Source organism: Hippopotamus amphibius, chromosome 4 (assembly GCF_030028045.1).
Source record: "Hippopotamus amphibius kiboko isolate mHipAmp2 chromosome 4, mHipAmp2.hap2, whole genome shotgun sequence".
Taxonomy (NCBI): Eukaryota; Metazoa; Chordata; class Mammalia; order Artiodactyla; family Hippopotamidae; genus Hippopotamus; species Hippopotamus amphibius.
In genome coordinates, this window is record NC_080189.1 from 29,254,429 (window position 1) to 29,278,161 (window position 23,733).

At 35.6% G+C, this 23,733-nt stretch overlaps 1 protein-coding gene across 2 annotated transcripts in view; it reads left to right on the forward strand.

Annotated features, from left to right (window-relative positions):
* Positions 1–23,733, forward strand: part of CADPS2 (calcium dependent secretion activator 2) — a 524,489-nt gene that overhangs the window by 266,006 nt on the left and 234,750 nt on the right. For both annotated transcript variants that reach the window (XM_057732060.1, XM_057732061.1), the window contains exon 7: positions 9,661–9,772. In XM_057732060.1, the coding sequence (XP_057588043.1) occupies positions 9,661–9,772 (112 nt within the window). The remainder of the gene's footprint in view (positions 1–9,660; positions 9,773–23,733) is intronic.

The following is a 23,733-nucleotide window of genomic DNA, read 5'->3' on the forward strand; positions in this document are numbered from 1 at the left end:
TTTAATCAGTCTGACTTTTCCCTCACACACATCTTTATATGAAACTCTTTAGAATGATGTTGTGATATTTGGCATTAATTTCCTTCAGTTTGTTATATTTGACAGCTATGCAGAATAATTCCTGTGGTTTTGTTGAAAGGATAGAGTAGTATACTATGATGTCTTCAATGAAAATGTGATTTATTGAATACGAAGTCATAATTTTATTCATTGCCACAGTATCGCCTTGGGCACATTATTAACCTCTGTTTCAATTTAGACATTTCACACTGAAATTTCAAATACTTTTAAAGCATGTCAACTGTTATGGCAATAAGTAAAGCAACTTTTATAAACGCTGTTGATCAACTAACTTAATTCAATTAAACATATAGAAAATTGTTTTAAAATATACTCAATATGTTTTTTAGGGAAGGAGTTTAAATCTGTTCTACAAATTAACTATTAAAATTGAAGGGGAGGGATGTTTGTTTATAATAAATGTTTGAAATTCTAACCTATAATCTTGGGTTTTGTATTATAATGCATTATTTTCAAATCTGGAGTTTTAATTACAGCAGCTGTTTGTGGTAAATTTTATTTAATAGATCAATTTCTTATCAATCTTAGGATAACCTTTAATATTTAAGAACATAAAGGATGTCTTAGAATTCTGTCCTTGATGTTTTTAATATTGTTGTAAAAATAATTGAATATATAGAAGGACTTTTTTTGTAGCATTTCTTGTCATAGTTAAAATTGGAAAGAATCTTAAGGTCCATTCACAGAAGAGTAGTTGGATGAATGATGACATAGCCATACAGGGCAATGCTTTACGAGTCTTCAGAATTGTGTCAATCCATGTGCTGGTGTGGAAAGAATACGTAGTGTTACATGAGAGTACAAGTTATGGAACAATTTAAATACCCCATTTGTTGGAAATAAGTATGCACTTAGGTACTCACACAAGCGTATGGATACATACATGGACCTGAACTTGGAGATACAAGTCCCTATTATCATGGAGTTTTAGTGGGCACCCTTCACATGCTCATTCATTGTCATAGCTTCTGCCATCTCTGTGTTAATATTTCTCAAATCTGTATCTTCATTTGCAGTTTTTTAGCAAAAGTCCAGACCTGAGTTTCCAGCAGCCTATTGGAATCAGACAGTTGAATTTTTCAAATAAGTCCCTCTCATAGTTTTGACCATAGTAAACGATGTCACCAGTCATCCAAATTCCCATGAAAATATAGTTATCTTCACCATTCTTCCATTCATCTTTGGCTTTAAGTTCATCAGTTTTGGATAAGACTCTAATATACTTGAGCCCTAGGAAATGACTTAGAAATGTTGAACTTTAAATATGAAAATCTGTTCTTCCGAAAGCATCTTCTATTTAAAAAGTTTTCCATGAAACTGTCTTATTAATTGCTCATATTAATCAAATGCTATATTTAAAAGCATTTATACAGTGCTTAACAATTTTTAAAATGCTTTCATTGTTTTATTATTTAATTTATATTTGTGTAGTTAATAATCAGGCTGTTAGTAATGCTTTTTAAATTACTTCTCAATTTTAAATTCAATTAAAAATATAGTCCTGGGTATTTGTAATAGTGAGGTCTTATATCTACTTGGTATATTTTAGAAGTCCTATTACTGTACCTATTTTACATGCACATCTGTCTCAGAGTGATTTTATAATACTTATGGTCATCACGACTGGGACAATGGCTGATAGATATCAACAGATAAGGCAAGGGATATAGGTTTCTTTATGTAACTAGTACATACTAGAGCTTATCTCCATAAAGATGGCTGCACATGCAGGGACACAGCTGTTTGCCTTCAGTCAACCAGGCAAATTTCCCCGGCATCCAGTCCCGAAGAAGGCACATGACTGTAGATAATACTGTTTGAAACTCTTGTGGATACACACCGTCAGGCCTTCTGGATGAGCTCGTTGCATCCCATTCTCAAGCATCTTTGTTCCTTCTTGGTCCTTGAAGCTTGTGAAGACTGCCCTTATCACCAAATATGAGTAATTGAAAATAACTCAAAACAATCCTTACTGCTCATCATGAATTGGGAGAATCCAAATCCGGTTTCTTGGGCAAATTCCCTATAGGACAGCAGAAAGAGACCTCAGACCTATTTGAAATCAATTGCAGAAAACTTGAAAACATTTTCTGCTTTCCAAGAGAATATCTAAGTCAGTGCTACCAAATATCCGATGTTTGGATGTTTAAGTTATGAATCGAAACTTTTATTTAGGCAAACATTGTTGGATGACTGTTACATCGTTTTAATCTTAAAATGCCTAAATTATGAAAATAATAATTTATCTATAGTTGGATTGTTTGGTAAAGTAATTGCAGCATGGAAAATCTTAAGAATTATATATGATTCTTTAAAGACATATCTCTACCTCTGTACTTGGATCCTTATTTACTGTTTTTATTATAAAATTAGCGATGTATTTAGAATATGTCATTGTTTTTTGATTATTTTAATAACTCAATTTCTATAATAGAATTAAAGGTACTTTGGTGTAGAAGACATCATCTTAAGAAGCAGTCACCAGGTTGAAAATAAGGCAAAACTATCATTTGAAAAAGGGGTTTATAACTTCTCTATGTAACAGCAAAAGTCAGATAATATAAAAGCAATAGATTCCTTAGAATCACAAAATAAGAAATACAGTTGACCCTTGAACAACGTGGGTTTGAACTGCATTGGATCCACTTACATGTGAAGGTTCTTCAGTAGTAAATCCTACGGTACTACACAATTGCTGGTTGGTTGAATCTGCAGATGGAGAGTAACTGTGGATACAGAGGCCAACTATAAATTATACAGGGATTAACCCCCATGTTGTTCAGAGGTCAGCTGTACTATGAAATGAGTTCAACAAGGAATGTGTAAGACCTACATGGAAGAAGAAAAGCATTTAAGTCTTCACCAAGGAATATCAGAACAGATTTTAATTAATGGAGACTTCCCTTTTTCTTGAATAGAAATGTAATTTGAAAACGTCTGTTTTCTTTTTGATCTAACAGATATCCTGTCTTATGAAGCTGTAATAACTAAAACAATGTAGCACATCTCAGGAGATAGGTTTGGTTTTGAACTTTCTGTCCTAAAAATCTAAGTCTATATGGCAGTAAATATCTTTGACTTCTAAACCAAATGAGATTGGGATAAAAGGAAAAGTGAAACTGCCGTTTAATATCAGTACTAAATTTCAGACAACTTGAAGATTTAAACAGTGAAAATGTGTGAAAGAAGTATAGGTTAATATTCTTACAATCTTTGGTTAAGGAGAAACTTGTTAAATAGAATGTCAACATCAGAGACTATAATCAGATTGATGGAATTAAATACCTAATATTTTTAAACTATACATTTTAAAAGCCATAAATAAGAGTAAAATAGAAAGTAACCAAGTGTGACAATATTTGGCACATGTATGGCAACAGTTAGTGTCTATTGTACAAAGAGTTTTTAAAAATCCCCAATTGATAAAAAGCCTAAGAGAGAAATGGACAAAGTGGTAATAAAAAGGGAAGTCAGAAATGCAGATGACTAATGAAGAGAAAGTGCTCACCCTCAAAAGTGATTGAAATATGCAATTTAGAGTCCGATTCTGCATGATTTGGTTTATTGTTTATATTTGAGTTTACATGTAAATATCTCCCCTCCTAGTCTGAGGTCACTTAGTACAGGATCTGTCATCTTGATTTTTTTGAATGCCCAATACCAGTCACATGGTTGGATAGATGAAAGGATGAAGAGATAGATGATGGATGAAGTAATTTTGGGGGTATATAAATATATTTAATTCATTTATAGAATTAATGATTTAACTCTTTAATTCGTTACCACTCGTTATAGATGAGGAATGTGGATTGAGGCTGCTTTTAAGTTCTTAGCTTCTGTGATCACGGTGCATTATGTGTTCACAGTGAATAAGAATTTTGAGTTAAGGGATTTGAATGGTTTTTGACATAACTGTGTTACTGCTCATGGTTTTCAACATACTTTGAAACAAATATGCTATTAACTTTTGAGAATTCTTTCCAATCACAATAGAAATAGAGTTCTCTAGCTACTCTTAGAGGCCATGGGAGGTATCTAGCTGTTAAGAATTCAGGGTAAGGGTGGAGAGAGAGATATGCTACAGAATTTAATAATGAAATTGTTTTCTGTAATCTTCTATTAGAATATAGATTTCAAGAGGCTAGACTGTGGTTTCTGACACTGGAATATGTCTGGCACACACGAGGTACTCAGTAATTTTTTTTGAATGAATGAAAGGCCCTGATTCAGTTTTGTGTCCCCTTTTTATTTTTTTTTTAATACATCATGCATGGTGTTACATCACCTTCATAACCGACATAAGTAGCAGCAAATACTCCATTGTACCCACACAATTTACATAATCATTCCCTTAATATTAGATATTTAAGTTGTTTCCTTTTGTTATTATACATAATGCTTCAGTGAATATGCTCCGGTTTATGCTTTTTTTTTATTAGACATGATTATTTTGTTAGGATAAATTCCTAGAAATAGCCTTACTGGATGAATAGACTGAACATATATTTTGGCTCCTGATACAAATTTCCAGCATACTTTTTTTTATTAGAAAATGCATAATTAATGTCAGTTATTTTAGTTTGTATATGAACTACCCTGTTTTCATGGTCAAGAGTTCAGCAGTCCTCATAAAGGTGGTTTGTAGATATTTTATTCACTTGAAAATTTACATTGGCAGTCTGAATCCTCATAAATAATACATTCATAGAAGTAGGAAAAGGCAATGCATTTTGAGTCAAAGCATATTGACAGCAAGGGTAGTGTATTCTTTCATCACATAATACAGAGAAATTAGTAAGAAGATAATAACCGGTATTAATTCCTGAAAGTGTTTAAACATGCCAATTAAGTAGAAAACAAGAAAATATCATGGTGAATATTGAAGATAGGTCTATTATCTTTTTCTTTTCTTCTCTGCCTTTTTTGGTGGAGAGGGAGGGAGACTTTGGTTTTTAATTCATTTGTTGTATATAGAATTCATAAGCATTTTCTAACTGTACGTATTTTTTAAGCTTTTATTTTTCAGAGAAGAAATTATCAAGGTGGTGCCAGTTTGCTTGAATGCTGGAATTCTTTCCTAGAATGCTGGAATATATAAGGACTGTTATATTTATGCACCCTTTAAAATTGCACATTTTTGTCAAATGCCTGTAAAAGCTTAGACCTCTAGCCATTAGTTAGGATCTGCTGGTATCCTTGTGCCTCAGCTTCTTCCTGCCTGTAAGTGTGTTGTTTAAGCTTTCCTCATTTCACAGGAGTTGCAGCCTTGACCTTATAGCCATATGTACAGCACTGTGCCCACAATGGAGGATACTTTTCAACTACTCGTGGAAAAGTTGAACACACAGACACGCATACATACATATTTTAGAATATAAAGGTAGTTTTAATTATTTCAAAAGATTACCATCATGCAAGTTTTATTCTCTAATATGATGCAATAAACATAGAGCTTAAGAAAATGAACTTCATTTAAAAAATTCTAAAAACACACCTGTAAACAGACAAATAATAAAAATATTTAATTGTTAATTTATAGGATGCTGTACTTAAAGTGGTTAAGGGAAACTTATAGCCTTAAATTCTTATCTAGAACAAAAGAAAGGCTTAAAATTAATGCCATGCATTCCACTTAAAGTTTTAAAAGAACAGAATTACCACAGATAAATTAGAATGGAATAACAAAGAGCAGAATTTAATGAACTAGAAAACCAACATACAATAGAGAGTGTCGTCAAAGTCAATAAGTTGAATAATAAAAGCGAGAAACCTCTCTCAAGGTTAAAAATGGAAGAAAAATATTAGGAATGAAAAGGAGACATAACTACAAATGCTGTAGATTCACAAGATAAGGAAATTTTTACAACTTTGTACAAATACTTTTGAAAAACTTAGATGAAGTAAATATATTCCAGAAATATAGTAATTTTCAAAACTGGCTCAAAGAGAAAACCCTGAGTAGTTATGTAACTATGACCAGTGAAGAAATAGAGTAATGATAAGTAAGTATCTTCCTACAAAGAAACACTGAGTCCAGACAGCTTAATAGGTGAGCTTTAAGAACAGATAATTCCCATTTTTTACAAACTCTTCCAGAGAATTTTAACATTTTTCAACTCATTGCAGTAAGGTTAGCATAACAAAAACAGACAAGGAAAATACAAGAATGTAAATCTACAAGCCAGTCTCAGTCGTGAATTTTGATACAGAATATTAGCATGCTAAATCTAGTACTCTTTTTCTGGGTTTTTTTTTTTTTTTTTATTGTCTGCTTTGGGTCTTTGTTGCTGCACACGGGCTTTCTTTAGTTGCTGAGAGCGGGGGCTGCTCTTCATTGCAGTGCACAGGCTCCTCATGGTAGTGGTTTCTCTTGTTGTGGAGCACGGGCTCTAGGTGCGTGGGCTTCAATAGTTGCGGCACATGGGCTCAGTAGTTGTGGCTCTCGGGCTCTAAAGCGCAGGCTCAGTAGTTGTGGTGCATGGGCTTAGTTGCTCCGTGGCATGTGGGATCGTCCCAGGACAGGGCTCGAACCCTTGTCCCCAGCAGCGGCAGGTGGATTCTTTACCACTGTGCCACCTAGGAAGTCCTGTTTTTGTTTTTTTAGCTATGCCACTCAGCTTGCGGGATCTTAGTTCCCTGACCAGGGATTGAACCCACGCTCTGGGCAGTGAGAGCAAAGAGTCCTAACCATTGAACATCCAGGGAATTCCTTGTGTTTTGTTTGTTTGTTTGTTTTAAAGAGAAGAAATTAGGATTATCTCTGAAAAGAAAATGGATTAATATAATCTGCAGTGACTAATCATCTCAGTAGAGGAAAATGTTTAATAAAATAGAGTATCCATTTCTGGATGATAGGATCTGTCTAGGATTTATCTATGTCCTTGATATATATCATTATCTGTGATATATCTGTGACCCTCCATGTAACATAGTTATGATATAGTGATGATAGAGAAAATCCAAAAGTGGATCATATACATGATATATAGGTGAAGGTGAGGTATATGCATGTGACATATCTATGGTATACCTATGATGTCATATATGATGATATATACATGTGTTATTCACATAAATTCTGATGTATTTACATGTGTGTATATAATGAACTAGGAAAACAGAATTTTTTTTACCCATTAAAGACCAACTACAAGAAACCTAGAGCAGTGATCACACTTGGAGGTAAAATGCTGAAAATATTCCCTTTAAGAAGAAATTCTAGGGAATTATTAATATAAAATCCAAAATCCTAGCTACTTTTATGGTAGCGCAGAATGGGGGCGAGAGGAAGATGTGACCAGTGCAGACCTGAACAGGACTCTTCTAATGTCCTGGTCTGTTTTCCCTCTTAACCTGAGCTGTGGGAATGTTGATTTTCTTTCTATTATTTACATTGTATCTCATTTTTAGACACCTTATATGGGATGTTCACAATAAAATGGTTTAAATGAGTAAATGAGAAATGTACCATAGTGAATGAAGACTGAAGAACAGTTGTTGAAGATGCTCGTTTGTCAAGGATCTGAGTTAGTAGGCAGTTTTCTGGAAGTTCATGGCATCATGAGTGAGCACAGCTCTTTACATACGCATTGTTACTTGTCTTATTCTACCCAACAAAGTGGAATTGGCAACACATTTCCCTTCCTTCAGGTAAAATGACAGGAGGATGAGGGTGAAAGACAAAACTCAAGTCCCTCAGTGATGGTTAATAGGGTCAGTCAACATTATGCCCTTTGGAGAACTGCATATTGGAGTAGATTAGGAATTTCAAATAATCATAAAAAACTGTGATAATACTTTCAAAGGATTTTTGACATTAGAGGAGAAAAAAATATCATTGATTTTATACACAAAAGAATTTTTATGAAAAGAATTTAGTTTAAAAGATCAGCAAATTCTGTGGAAAACTATTAGGCTGTGTCTACATGACAACTAAAAATCTATGACTTTAGTTATAAGAAAACGTCTCCAAAAGTTAGTTTTCCAAATTTAACCACATGATACTCAATAAAGACAAGGGTATTTCATGGGAATCGACTAGACAAGGGTATGTCGTGGAAATCGACACCGGAGTTGTCATCCAGATCGTCTGACTGTAGTCAAGGCTTAAGATTCCACACTCTAAATTAAGAATTGTTCTCTCCTTCCTAATTCTGGTTCTGAATCTATTTTTATTTTTATTCCTATTTTAGCTCTACTTTATATCAGACTGTCTTAATTCTATGAAATGGCAAAAAGATTCTTTGCTAACCCCTTTCTAGAAATCTAAAATAGAAATTAGGTTGCTTTCCATCCTAAATGAATCTCTCCCTTCTCTCTGAAGTATGACTTTAATTTCAAAGGAACAAACTACATCTTGATGCTAGTTTCTTCAGTCATTGAAAGGGCCTCTGCTTTTACTGTACGTGTATCACAATGTTAAAAAGTGAAACTGCTGTGATAGGGAAAGACATCATGATTATTTAGTTATTAGTATATTTTTCTCAGTTTTCTGTATTTCAGCTTTCTGAATAAGGTTTATAAAATAAAGTTTAGACAGTGCCATGAGTGTGTAGTATGGTAAACTATTTTTTTAATAATATAAGAAATTGGTATTCTTATTTGGTGATTTATTTTTAACAGGAATCTTTATTTCATTAAATCTCTTTTTCTTCCTCATGTCTATTTTTCTCAATGATATTTTCTTCATGCTGTGCTGAATCTCATGTCTGATATGTCAGAATTACTAGAAACATTGATAAGATTTTTTAGTTTCAGGTGTGTGCCAGTTAAGTTTGTAAATAGAATGAGTTGATATGTGGTAAAGATGAGGTGCTATTAATTAAAAGATAAGCCAAGGAAACATGTTATTTTGTTATGATGATTTGAAAGGCCAGGTATCGACAGACTTATTTCATTCTTAGGAGAGTGTACTAAGAAATTAATGGCAAAGCACTTCTATTTTTGTGATGCTTCTTTCCTTTTGACAGGAGCTTTAAAGAAATCATATGAAGTAAAGGATGAGATAATTACCTCCACTTTTAAAAACATAAATAACTATCTAGTGAAAACTTTGCAAGAAGAGATGGGGTGAAATCTTCAGCACGCACAAATAGTTTCTTAGAAACTACTTCTTACACACGCAAACCCTTAATTTTCCCCAGCCATCCATAAAAATGATGTTGTAATTTGTATTTGAATTAATAAAAAAGGTTCCAACAGCTGTATCTATAATGCTTTACCTTTTTTTTTAATTGAAGTGTAGTTGATTTACAGTGTTGTGTTAGTTTCAGCTGTACAGCGCAGTGATTCAGTTATATATGTATATTCTTTAATGCTTTACCTAAATTCTTATTGCACGCTGTTTTGTACTCTAATATGCTAATTTTTGAAACAGCTGAGGAATTATTACAAGCTGTAAAGGTTATTGTTGTTTTCTTTCTTGACTGTGCCATCTGTCAGAAACAATAGCAAAGATAAAAATCTCATTGCGCTACAAAAGATTCTGTATTGTTTAATGTGCCTCCTAAGGAGACACATCTGTATGGAAAACAAAATTAATGCTGCATTTCAAGGAGAATCTTTGTTACTTCATTGCAGGTGGGGAACCCAAGGAGATTTTACCACCACTCATCCACGGCCTGTGGTCAAAGTAAAACTCTTCACGGAAAGCACTGGGGTCCTGGCCCTGGAAGATAAAGAACTGGGAAGGGTGAGTTATGGTCAGCCCCATGGGTCCCAGGCAGCACAGTTTTAACTTCTCTTGATGTAGAGTGAAGGTGGACCAGTATGCAGTGTGTAAACCTTCTGTTCGTACATTACTAGTTTATTTGTAATTTCCCATGAGCCCAGCTTACAGCTCCGATTTACTAAACGTAATTGCTGTAACATAGGAAATATTGTGATAGGCCTTGGGTGTGTAAGGGGAACACATAAGGTCGTAGTCACTGACTGAGTCGTTCTTGTCACGTGTACTCCTCTGGCCAGTGAGTGAATGGTACAGGCCAACTTGTCCTTGGTGAAAGGTAACCCTCATTCAGACATTTCTGTCCATGGGTTAAAAGCATCCTCTTTATATTTGAAGTTGGCTGCTTTTTATGTTCATTGTGATTAGCCTGATTACAGAATATCCCTTAAATGTGTTTATCTCCTGTACCTCTCTCATTTTCCCTATAAGAAGGTCTTTGTCACACACCTTTTAACATAGAATTATTTTTTTCCTATAGTCACCTCCTCATACCTATATATTTATCCTGTAATTCCAGGATATCTCTCACCTATACGCAGCTCCTTCTGACTGTAAAAGCACTAACATTAGGGTAGATTTGTGATCTAACACCTCTCTGTGTGAAAGATTATCTGCAGTCTTATTTGCGAAGTAGATGTGTTCCAATGAGTAGGCTATGAAGTAATCTTCCGTAATGTAGATCTATTTTACCTAGACCTGAGCACTGCTTTCATAGATATTTTTCAGAGAATAAAGCCTTGAGAAATCTTACTGGAAAATTTCTAGTGTTGGTGGATAGCTGGTGTGATGCTAGGGTTAGTATGTATGTTGGATTTTTTCCCACTAAATTTGGGATTTCTATTCATTTCAGATCTTCCTCCTTTTCTGTCTCCTTTATACTTTTGAAATTTTTTCAGTTCTGGGGATTTTGTGAACCCATACCTACACTTGAGAAGTTGAGTCTGCACTCATATGCCAGATTTCCTCTTCTGTTTCCCTGTTGTGTATATTTCTGAATACCTAAGAGAGCTAAACCATAATGTTTGTTCATTCATGTGCTTATATATTTGTGCATTTATTCATTCAACAAAGGTATACAGGTGGCATCATCTAAGAGAATAGTCCTGGAGACGGCATATGGTCTGATGGATTTGTGAATCAGGCTTTTTCATTTAAATTATTATTACATTCATTTTACTTTATTCCCTTATTGTAACTGTTTTTCACTGTCTAATAGCAGCCATTTTAAGTCTAATGCTATAATGTAATTTAAGGTATTTTTAATTTATTTTCAGCTCTCCAGATATATATATACACATGCACGCGCGCACGCACACACACACACACATGCAATTTGTTAAATTATGTACGAGTGGTATATTTTCTAATCGGTTGTATATCTGAGAAAGGCCTCATTGTTCCCCTTTTCCTGTCATACATGAAAGACAATTTTTCTTTCTGTATAAGAGTTTCTCAGCCTCAGCACGGTTGATGTTCTAAGTAGGATAATTCTGAGTAGGGCCCTGCTGTGCATTTTATGATATTTAGTAGCATTCCTCACCAGTCCATATATGCCAGTAGTCTCGTCCCCTCTTAAGTAAAGATGATTAGAAATGTCTCCAGACATTGCCAGGTGTCCCCTGGGAGCACCTCTGCTTGAGATCCATTGATCTATACTAATGACCTCAGTAGGTTCCGTAATTATAAATGTTTTTATGGCTTAATGACTTCCAATTCTTAAAATATTTTCCTTCCTTGGAGCTTCAGATTTCTATATACATCTTGCATACTTGATATTTCTAATTATGTATTAACAGGTATCTTACACGAAATATTTTTGAAATTAGAACTTTTGATTAGCAACCCCATCAAGTCATCCATAGAGGCCATGGTCAAGCCAGTGAGCTCAGCATGCCCTTGTTTTCTTCTTCTGTGACTCTAATACCCAATCTATTTGCACATTCTGTCAGCTTTTTCCTAAATTTATACTGAGTATGTTCACACTTTAACATTTCTTCAACCCTAATTCAAGACACCGTTATTTCTCACTCGGAATGGTCAGGCTATTGCTTTCTCATTTGTCGTCTTGCCCCCTCTGATCCAGCTTTCACACCTCAGCCACTATGATCTATTTAAAATTCAAAACAGAATCACATCATTCTGTCCTTAAAATCTTCCACTGTCTTCTCATTTATTTGGAATAAAAAAATCGGACTCATCGTACTGCAGTATGCCCAAGAAGGGTTCTCAAGGTGGGACCCTAGACAAGCAGCATCAGCAACACCTGGAAAATTGTTAGAAATGCAGGTTCTCAGGCCCAGCTCTCCATCTGCTGGAACAGAAATTTGGGGGGGGGGGCGGGGTTGGGGTGCTGCAGTCTCTTTTTACAAGGCCTCCTTGCAGTTTGGACGCACACCAGCATTGAAGAACTCTGCTCTACATGAACTGATCTCTCTCCAAATTCATCTCCTATTACACCCTGCTTGCTTACTATCATTCTTCCTTCATGCTTGGCTTTCTTTTTGATCCTCAAACATATCAGACTCATTCCTGCTTTAAACTTTGGGTCTTTAGATGTGTTATAATCTGACCACATGTGCGCACACACACAGAAGAAAATAGTGGTCATCTCTGGATAGTAGAGCTCTGCTAGTGTTTTCTTTATATTTACCTACTTTTATACTTAGATACAGTCACAACATTTTAACTTGAAGAAAAAGGCCTTACATCTACGGCAATCTGTAGTCTAAAATTATAGAACTCTGTATCTGGGGATCTTAGTTCAGTGAAGTTTTTTAATTAAAATTTTGTGTGTTATTTGAAAGGAGTAACACAGCATTTAAAATAGATGTGTACCACAAGGAGATACCATTAAATGGCTGTAATACAAGAAAACTGACAATAACAAATGCCAACAAGGATGCAAAGCAACAGACTAAATCTTTGCTGGCAGAAATGCAAAGTTGTACAGCCACTGTTGAATACAACTCGCCAGTTTCTTATAAAGTTACCATATGACCCAGCAGTTGCCCTCCTAGGTATTTACCCAAGGGTTTACACAGTTCACATTCACACAAAACCTGTGTAAGTATTTGAAACAGCTTTATTCATAATCATTAAAACTGGAAGCAGTAACATGTCCTTCAGCAAAGTAATGGATAAATTGTGGTACATCCGTAGAGTGGAATACTAGTCAATGATAAAAAGAAATGAACTACAAATTCATGTAACAACATAGATAAGACTTAAGTGCTAGTGAAAGAAGTCAGACCCAAAAGACTACATAGTGTATGATTCATTCTAAAAAAGGAAACACTATAGAAACACAAAACAGATGAGTGTTTGCTAGGGGTTGACTCAAGGGACACATGGTTGGCTGAAAAGGGGTGTACAGGGTGTACTTCAAGGTAAAGGAACTTTTCTGTGTGATACTGGGTATTGGATGTATGAATGTATGTATTTGCCTGAACACATAGAACTGTGCATCATAGGAGGAGATCAGTTAAAACAGAGGGGTAAGAGAATGTGGAGTTCATATGTGTTCGATGAACACATCAAAAATATACCTACTTGTAGGACAGTTCTCACTGAAAACTAACTGGAAACTGGCAGAACGACTCCTATACAATCAAGGCTGTAAGAAAGATACACATGTAATCAGATAAGAAGGGAAGAAAAACAATCAGGTTAGGGCTTGGTTGGGACTTGTGCCCCTGGAAGGGAACTTAAAGGAAAAGGAAGAATACATGGCTGGATACCTGCCCTGGGGAATGAGCAGTAGAGCCACAGATTGGATCCCAGTCCTGGGGTCCTGAACAAGGGAGAAGAACCCCCTTGGCTGGTTGGAGGACCACTGGGACTAACAGGAAGCCTCTGGGAACCATGGAGTCGGCTTGTGAGGAGCACAAGTGCGCTGGCTTGCCCCCCAAGGCACGGTGGAGAGAGGTTTCCCAAGAACACTGCATTTCGGGCAACCACGACTGGGGAGAAGACTCCGCTGTGGGATGCAGAGGCTACCAGGTACTGGAGCAGAGCCTGGGTGAGGTGGTGGCAGCCCTTGCTGGCACTTACTTCAGCAGCCCGTCAAAAGCAGCCCAGAACTCTATGGTAGCCGCTCCACCACAGCTCGCCACCCCCATACATCCCAAGAGTCCATGTGGGTCCCCCCACCCTCCAGTGTTGCTCCACCACAGGGCAAGGGTGGCAGAGACTGGTGGCAGTGATCAGCTGTGAGGGACAAGGGATTTACACCCGAGGCTGTGTGTGAGTGGAGCAAGGGAAACAACTGGGTTCCTGCACAGGCAGTACGGTGGAGAAAGCTTGGAATTGTGTCTGAGGCAGACAGGAGTGGAGAGCCCTCACAGGCCCCATTTGCTTCAGCATTACTCTCTCTGGGGCAAAGGTCCCCAGTACAGGGAGAGGGAAGAACACATACTTAAAGGAAATAGAGCCAGGTCAGGACCAGCCCTCAGGGTGTCTGCTCCAGCAACGTGGGGTCAGGCCCCTCCCCTGATAGAGTGTCGAAGGCCACTGAGTGGAGGCGAGGTCCTGCCTCACACCTGGCTCTAGCCCCTCCATCTCCAGCCAGGACACCTTGAGGAAAGATATGACTTGCATCCATGTCAGATCCAGCTCTCCTGCCTAAGGCATTGGGCACAGCCTGTGCTGGAACTCTCCCACGTAAGAATACTCCTTTACTCCTTCAAGACGACAGTAGGTAGCTGTTTCACCTAAATTCATAGAGGCAGAGAAATTTAACCAAAATGGGAAGGTAGCAGGATTGCTCTCAAGTGAAAGAGCAAGAGAACACCTCTGAACAAATAATGAAACAGTTTGCCAAATAAAGAGTTCAGAGCATTGGTAATAAAAATGTTAACTAAATTAGGGAAAAGAATGGATGTACACAGTGAAAATTTTAACAAGGAACTAGAAAATAGAAAAAAATACCCAATCAGAAATGAATTCAATAGCTGAAATTAAAAAAAAAAAAAAACCCACACCTGAAGGTATGAATAGCACACCAAGTGATACAGAAAAATGCATAAGTGATCTGGAAGATAGAATAATGGAAATCACCCAATCAGAACAGTGAAAAGAAAAACAAATTTTAGAAAATAAAAGCAGTTTGAGATCTCTGGGGTAACATCAAGGCCACCAATATTTGCATTAGAGGGGTCCCAGAATGGAGAAGAGAGAAGGGGATTGAAAATGTATTGGAGGAAACTATGGCTGAAAACTTTGCAAACCTGAGCAAGGAAATAAATATCCAGGTATCGGAAGCACAGAGGATGCCAAACATGATGACCTCAGACAGATCCACACCAAGACATAGCATAATTAAAATGGTAAAAGATAAAGAATTAAAAATGCAGCAAGAGAAAAACAGTCAAATACAAGGGAAGCCCCATAAGGCTATCAGTTGACTTCTCTGCAGAAACTTTGCAGGCCAAAATGGAGTGACATGATATATTCAAAGTGCTAAAAGGGAAAAACCTGTAACCCAGGATACTCTACCCAGCAAGATTATCATTTAGAATAGGAAAGATAAGGAACTTCTCAGGCAAGCAAAAACTAAGTTCATCAGTACTAAACCCAATCTAAAAAGAAAATGTCAAAGGGTCATTAAATGGAGGGTTAGGAGTCTATAGGAGAAGGAAAATCCCACTAGGAAAGGCAAATATATAGTAAGGATTGAGGATCAGCCACTTACATGAGCCAGTACAAAGATTAAAAGACAAAAATTGTAAAAGCGACTATTACTACAATAAACTATAAAGAGATACTTGTGAAAATGTAAAATATGACATCAAAAACAATGTGGGAAAGAGGAGTAAAAATTGTGGCTCTTTTAGAGTATGCTTGAACTTAAATGACTACTAATTTAAAATAAGTAGATATATGAACCTCACGGTAACCACAAATTAAAAACCTACAATAGATACACAAAAACTAAGAAGAAAGGAACACAACAGTGCTACTAAGGAAAATCATCAAGCCACAGTGGAAGAAACAAGAAATGAACAGGGAAGAACTATATAAAACAACAGGAAAACAAGTAGTAAAAGGGCAGTAAGTAGGTACGTATCAGTAGTTATTTTAAATGTCAGTGAACTAAGTGCTCCAGTCAAAAGATATAGAGTGGCTGGTCAGATAATACAAGAGCCTCATTTCGGAGCTTAAGACACAGACTGAAAGTGAGGGAATGAAAAGAGATATTTCATGCAAATGGAAACAAAGAGGGGGTAGTAATAGTCATATCAGACAAAATAGACTTTAAAATAAAATCTTCAACAAATGACAAGGCAGGGCATTATATAATAATAAAGTGATCAATACAAGAAGAGAATATTACTTTAATTAACATATGTGCCCTCAATACAAGAGCACCGAAACATATAAAGCAAATACTAACAGACATAAAGGGAGAAATTGCAATAATACAATAATAATAGGAGATTTTAACACTCCACTGACATCAATGGACAGATCATCCAGACAGAAGCAACAGTGGTTTTAAATGACACAATAAACCAGTTGGACTTAGTAGATATTTTCAAGACATTATATCCAAAAACAGAATACACATTCTTTTCAAGTGCACATAGAACATTGTCGAGGATAGATCATGTACTAGGCCACAAAACAAGTCTCAACAAATTTTATATATGTATATGTATAGAAAATGGAAATTACATCAAGTATTTTTTCAGCCACATTGGTATGAAACTAGAAGTCAATTATGGAGAACAAATGAGAAAAGAACAAATGTGTGGACTAAACAACATGCTATTAAAAAAACAATGGATCAGTGAAGTTAAAGAAGAAATCATGTGGAATATGAAAAATAAAACAAACACATATAGCAAAACAGAAACAGACTCATAGGAAACAAACCAGTGGTTGCCACTGGCGAGAGGAAAGTGGGGAGGGGCAAGATAGGAGTATGGGATTAAAAGTTACAAATTACTATGTATAAAATAGATAAGCAAGAAGAATACATTGTATAGCACAGGGAATTATAGCCATTTGCTTGTAAAACTTAATGGAGTATAACTTGTAAAAATACTGAACCACTGTGCTGTATACCTGAAACTAATTTAATATTGTAAATCAACTATACTTCAATAAACAGAACTGTACATCATAAAGCATGTACTTTGTACAGATTAACACACACAATACATCAACACCAACTAGGGGTGTCAAGGAGATCCCAGCATGGAAAGCAGATTGACAGATGAACTTAATTGTATTACAAGGTACAACATAACTGCACTGAAAGGAGTGGTGAGAAATATACACCTAAGCAATGTAAGAGAAAAACAGTAACCTGCAAACACTACCTTAACCAACTGATGAAGATTAACACTACCAGTGATGCCACGTACCCCTGATATGATGTTATGAGAAGGGCACACTTCACCTCCATGATATTCTTTCTGAAAACCCCAACCTAAACCCAGTTTAATTATGATGAGAATATCAGACAAAACCAGACTGGGGGACATTGTACAGGATAATTGGCTAGTATTTTTCCAGACTGTCAAGGTATAAAAAGACTGAGAAACTGTCACACACAGATCAGAAGACACTAAGGAGAAATGACAACTAAATGCCATGTGGTGTCTTGGATTGGGTCTTGGAACAGAAAGAGGACATTAATGGAAAAATCCGTGGGATCCAAATAGAGCCTGGGATTTAGTTAAAAGTAATGTACCAGTGCATGTTTCATGGTTTTTCACAAAAGTGCCAGTGGTAGTGTATGCTAATTATGGGGAAAACTGAGAGGCATATAGGAGCTTTCAATAACATCTTTGCAACTTTTCTGTAAATTTTTAAAATTATTCCAGAATGTAAAGCTTAGTTGTAGAAAAGATTTGTAATAAGGCTTTTCAGTATTTTTTTTCAAAATGCTTTAGCATTTTGTCTATGATGATGACATTTTTTAACGAGTTTAATTTTGTAGAATGTTTTCCTTTCTGGATTTGTCTTACTGTTTTTTCATAATTGGATTCAGATAAACATTTTTGGGAAGAACCCTACATAAGTGATTTTTTGTGATTCCCATTGCATCATATCAGGAGTCATATAGTAGTAGATTTTCCTGGTATTAGTGATGTTAATTAAGCTTGATCCCATCCGTCTTTGTTTTTTGGCCCTTGAGATGTTAATCAACTGAGCTTGTACTCATCCTATCCCAGGCCTATAATCAGCACTGGTTCTCTTTAGTGATAATGGAATTTAGAAATCGACATTCTGTGTTTCATCACTTTTGGTTAAGGAATATGTATTTTTTAAAAATCGTGAGTTTACAGGTTCCCTGCTGCATCAATATACTTACTTTTCTGTCTTATAATACATACAAAATTGTTCCAGAAATACCATACCAGTACCAGAGCCAACAAAGAATTTACAAAGTAATGGTCAGTATTTCTTTGCAGTTCTTTTTGTCCTTAGAATGTATGTCAATAAGGATGTGTCTGTTTACTTCATTTAAAAGTAACCCAGTGCAGTAGAAGATAGAACTTCTTATTTATATTCTAAATGGTAAAAATCACTGAAGATACTACAGCTTCAGGCATTATGGAGATTTCCTTCAGCAGATCTATCAGACAATAGTTCTCACCTGAGCAACTCACTGAAGGATTTATTAGATTAGTTTTGCCATCCTACATAAGATTAACTCCATTGACTTCTTATTAAGCGTGATCTGGAGGCATTTACTCTATGGATCTCTGACCCCTTGTCTGTAAATTGAGCTAGGTGAAATACACTCCGTTGTCATTCTCTATCATTATATCAGTTTATTGGTTGCTATTACTGCTTGCTGTTCACATATCCCATTTAATCCTCTTTGAAGATGATGATAACAGTCCATGTTTAGTTAGAGAGTGAGAATCAGAGGTTAAGACCGCTCAGTTAGCAATTGCAGGAGTCCGGATTTGAACTTGAGTTTTCTGACCCCAAAGTCTCTGCCCTAAAACAATCATTAAATACCATGTTTGATAAGATAAGGAAATGTGACTGTTTACAAATCATGGTGTTGGTGTGAACCAATTTAATTTCATGACTTAAAGCAGGAACTGAATATTATTTAAGCTAAAGCCATTTCATGCATAGTCACTTTATACCATTTTATACAGTGATTTAAATCTTATTAGGGTACTGTCGGTTGCTTTAATTTGTGATGGTGCGTCTCAATTTGATGTTCACATAAGAACTGCTTTGGGGAGTATTTGAAAAGACTCAAGGTCTGGGCTCACACTTTTAGTTGGTTTAGGGTGAGCCCAGGAAAGACATTTTAAGCACGTCTCAGGAGCTGATAATGTGCATATAGTGTTGAGAGGCACTGGTACAAATAGCATCACCGATACTACGGTGCAGCCAGGGTTGAAAACTAGTCACTCTTTAAAAAAAAAGTCCGTGGTAGCACATAGTTTTGTGAAATGATAGCTCAAATTTAAATAGGCATTAGGCAGTTGAAGGTTATGTTCTTTGGCAAATGCTTGGCATGCAGGTTTTGTTTGTAGATGGCAGATGCAAATACCTATTTAGGGAAGCAGGTGGCATATGGAGATTTTTCATCCGAATTGGTGGCCAGCCCTCTACCGGGTGCTAAGGGAATACCTGGAGGCAGAACAGGGAATTTTTCTTATTATGGGTATGTCTGGTAGGTAAATAGTGAGCCAGTTAAGCACCCAAAATTATACAGTACATCATAACCAGTTGTCGTTGTCCCCCAAAAATTTAAAAGCAAGACTTATGTAACATAGCCATATAAAAATCTAAATAATGTTCCCACAAAGCATTCATTTGTGGGCAGTGCAGTTTCCATTGAGTCTTTTAGAATGAATTATGGTACTCCTGAGTACTCTTTAACTTGCCAAATGGTATTCTTGAGTCCAGAATGGATTTTTGAAGTTTCTACCCAAATAACTTTTTAGTTTTAGAGGTGTTGCTATAAAGACATTCTTTCTGACAGTTGTTAGAAAAAGAACCTATTGTCTGTTCATACAGTCTGAGTTCATGGCCTTGGTACCACATCGTCAGAATACACAGGAGGGTGCTGGTTCTTCTGCCTCCCTGAGGTTGGAGAAGCATATAAATCAGAATCTATGTCCCTTTATGGTGCAGTGGAGCTAGAACGTAATCCTTTTTTCTCATTTGATTAAATAGGATTTCTGTATCTATAGTTCTATTCAACATTTCTTAATGTGGAGATGTTCATACCTAATACTTCAGGGTGACAATCATGCATGTTTTAAATGTAAATATTGATACTATATGGAAACTTCAGGTACATTTTTAATATTAAGATAAATTAGGCATGCTCATTGGTTATTCCATTCAAATAAACTATTATCTTTCAAGCATCTTGGTATGTCTTAACGTAGCAAGTAAAATTTAGCTTATATATTTGCCTTTTTCATCGAGTTATCTCTTCAGTGGCTTTATGATACATCAGAAGAGATCCATCTGAGGAGTTAGAATATGCATGATTTTTTTTTCTGAAACTCAACAAGAGAGAAGCAATAGAGTGTTCAAACATCTGTTTACTTGGGAGATAAATGCTGTCTCAGGAACTCTAATTCACTGGTCAGTCTAATTTTCTTTTCTGCCCCTCTTGCTTTTCTGGCATGCATTTTTTAGTTTTTTTCATTTATATAGTTCTGTTGAATTCTCTGAGTTCCTCATTTACGTTAAAATGTTTAGGAGCTAGCATTATTTGAGCCAAATTCAGGATATTTAACTGTATACCCCATATATATAACTGGTTAGAACCTATAGAGTTTAAAACATGTCTCTAATTGCTTGGTTTATAGGCAGTCATCATAGAACTTCTTATTTCAACATACAAAGTAATAGATCAGGAATAGGCTGTGGATGTTTTATTGACTAATTTACAATCCTAATTTTTCACATCATTATACAATTAAATTGATAAAAATCACTTTAGGCCTTCACTCAGACAAAATTTGTATTTGAGGATTAAACTTTCTAGCATTATATAAATTTGATTCCTCTACATATGAATCAAAAAAGCATTAGAGAAGCTGCTTGTGAATCGTAATCATAGGCATTTTGCTTCAATTTGAAAGCAAAATTTAATATCCAATTTTATTGAAATAACCGGTACTAGATGACTGCTATTTTAGCCAGCAAATTAATATCATTTGCTGCAAATGGAATGGAAATTCATTTGCATTTCATATATGTCTAATTCACCTCACCATACAGAGTAAACTTTTACTTTTGTAGTTCTAACAAGTGGTATACCTTTTCTGAAACTAAAAATCACAGAAACGCTCTCCTTTCTCCTTTAATTCTTTCATGTAGCCACTTGTCAGAAGACTGTCGTCATATCTCAGAAGCCATGCCAGTGACAAGAAAGGGCCTGCAGACAGGTGAAGGGCCAGAGGTCATTCGTATAGGGTGCGAAGTCTCTCTGGATGTATTTTCTAGCAGCAGTTGATTACGACTGGGTCATTAGTCACATGCTGTCAAATGTTGGAGGAGAAGACTTACCTGAGTCTGACTTGGAAGGGAGGCTTTGCTAATGTGCATCACTTGTTCCTCAGTGAGTCTCCCTCAGACCTTCTCTGAGCAGTTGGTTGGCATCCTCACTGTAGACGTAGAGAGGAAAGCATCTTCTTACTCTCTCACCATTAAAAGAGCAGGTTATAAATAGACATCCTCCATGGTGGGTCCATGTGGGTGATTACAGTAGCAGAAGTTGACATTTCAGTTTCCTCAGAAAAACAGAGGCCTGCCTCAGTCCCAGATAGAACAAGTATGTACCAATTCCTTATTTCTAATAGGTGTGTAGTGTTACTTCATTATGGTTTTAATTTATACTTCCATAACAACTAGTACTAATCATGTTAACATCTTTTTTTGTATGCTTACTTGTCATTTGTACCTGTTCTTTGATGAAGTGTCTGTTCAGGCATTTTTCCAGTTTTCACTTGGGTTACTTGTTTTCTATACCTGTTCTTTGATGAAGTGTCTGTTCAGACATTTTTCCAGTTTTCACTTTGGCTACTTATTTTCTTATTCTTATGTGTGGAAAGACCATAATACACTGTTTACACGTCTTTTATCAGATCTATGATTTGTCAATATTTTTCTCCCAGAATGTGGCTTGTCTTTTCATTGTTAACAGTGTTTCAAAGAGCAGAAGTTTTTAATTTTGATGAAACCCAATTTTTTTACTTTATGGCTTGTAGTTTTGGTGCCATATTTAAGAAATCTTTGCCTAACCCCAGGTCAGAATTTTCCTATGCTTTCTTCTAGAAGTTTTATAGTTTCATATTTTTAGATTTAGGTCTTTGATCCCTTTTTAGTTAATTTTTATATCTGGAGCTACATGTAAATCAGAGTTTACATTTTTGTATATGAATATCAAGTTGTTCTAGTACCAGTTATTTTAAAGACTTTCTTCATTGAATTTGCTTAGTACTTGTGTTGAAAATCAAGTGTCCACATGTTTGTTGGGTCCACTTCTGGACTCGCTATTCTGTTCCATTGATCTGTTTTCCTGTCTCAATGCCAACAGTGCACTTCCATAATTACCTTGGCTATATCATGTCTGTCATATCAAGTAGTGATAGTTCTCCAACTCTCTTTCGTTCTTCTTTTTCTCTCCAACTCTCTTTCGTTCTTCTTTTTCTCCCCAACTCCCACATTGTTTTGGCTATTCTAGGCCCTTTGTGTTGCCCTGTGAATTTTAAAATCATTTTGTGGATTTCTGCAAAAAGCATCCGGTGTGATTTTGATTGTGGTTGCATTGAATCTGTAGGTCAATTGGGGAGTTGATCAACAAAGTTGAGTTTTCTGACCCATAAACACAGTATACACTCCATTTATTTATGTCTTGTTTGATTCCCCATGGTGATATCTTAATAGTTTTCAGTGTACAAGTCTTCTTGCATTTCTTTTGCCAGATCTATTACAGTTTCATATTTTTGTTGCTATTTCGAATAGCATCAGTTCAAAATTCTGTTTTATTTTGATTTCTTTGGCCCATGGATTATTAAAAATGTGTTAGTTTCCACATATGTGAGAGCTTTTTGGAGTTCTCTATGTTATGGATTTCTAATTGATTTCTGATCGAAGTCTTTTGGGCTTAGAGAATACCCTTTATTCACTTGGATCCTTTTTAAATTTATTGAGGCTTAGTTTATAGCCTATAATATGGTCTATCCTGTGAATAACCACATTCACAGTTAGAAAGACTGTGTATTCTTTCATTCAGTAGAGTTTTATAAATGTCAGATAGTTCAAGTTCTTGTTTAAATTTCCACATCCTTACTAATTTTTTTATCTACTTTCTAAAAAGGAATTATTGAGAGTTTGGTATTAACCTGAGTGTAATTATGAATCTGTGTTATCGTGTTTTGCTGCTTGTATGTTGAAAATATGTTATTAGGTGCATAACTATTTAGGATTCCTATTTCCTCTTCATTAATTGACCACTTTGTCACTATGAAATAACTTCCTTATCCCTGGATGTTTAAAATCTTCTTTAAAGATTTAGAAGATCCCTTTGCTTTAAAATCTTTATCTTAGCTATCCCAGCTTTCTTTTAACTAGTGTTAGCGTATATCTTTTTACATTATTTAATCTATTTTGTTTCTTTACATTTAAAATATGTTGATTGAAGCAGCATATAATTGAGTTTTTATTTTTTATTGAATCTGACACTTTGCCTTTCAATCAGTATTTAAACTGTATTTTAATATGATTATTGATGATTGTCATTTAGCCATTTTTTCTGTCATTTCCTTTTTCCTCTTTCTTCCTCTTTTAGACTAATTGAATATTTTTTTCTCTTTGTTGTTTGCTTATTATTGATAACTGTTATTTTAAGTGTTGCTTTAAGTTTAGTCTAACTTAAAATGATATTATAGCACTTCATGTATAGTTTGAGCCTTACAATATTATAT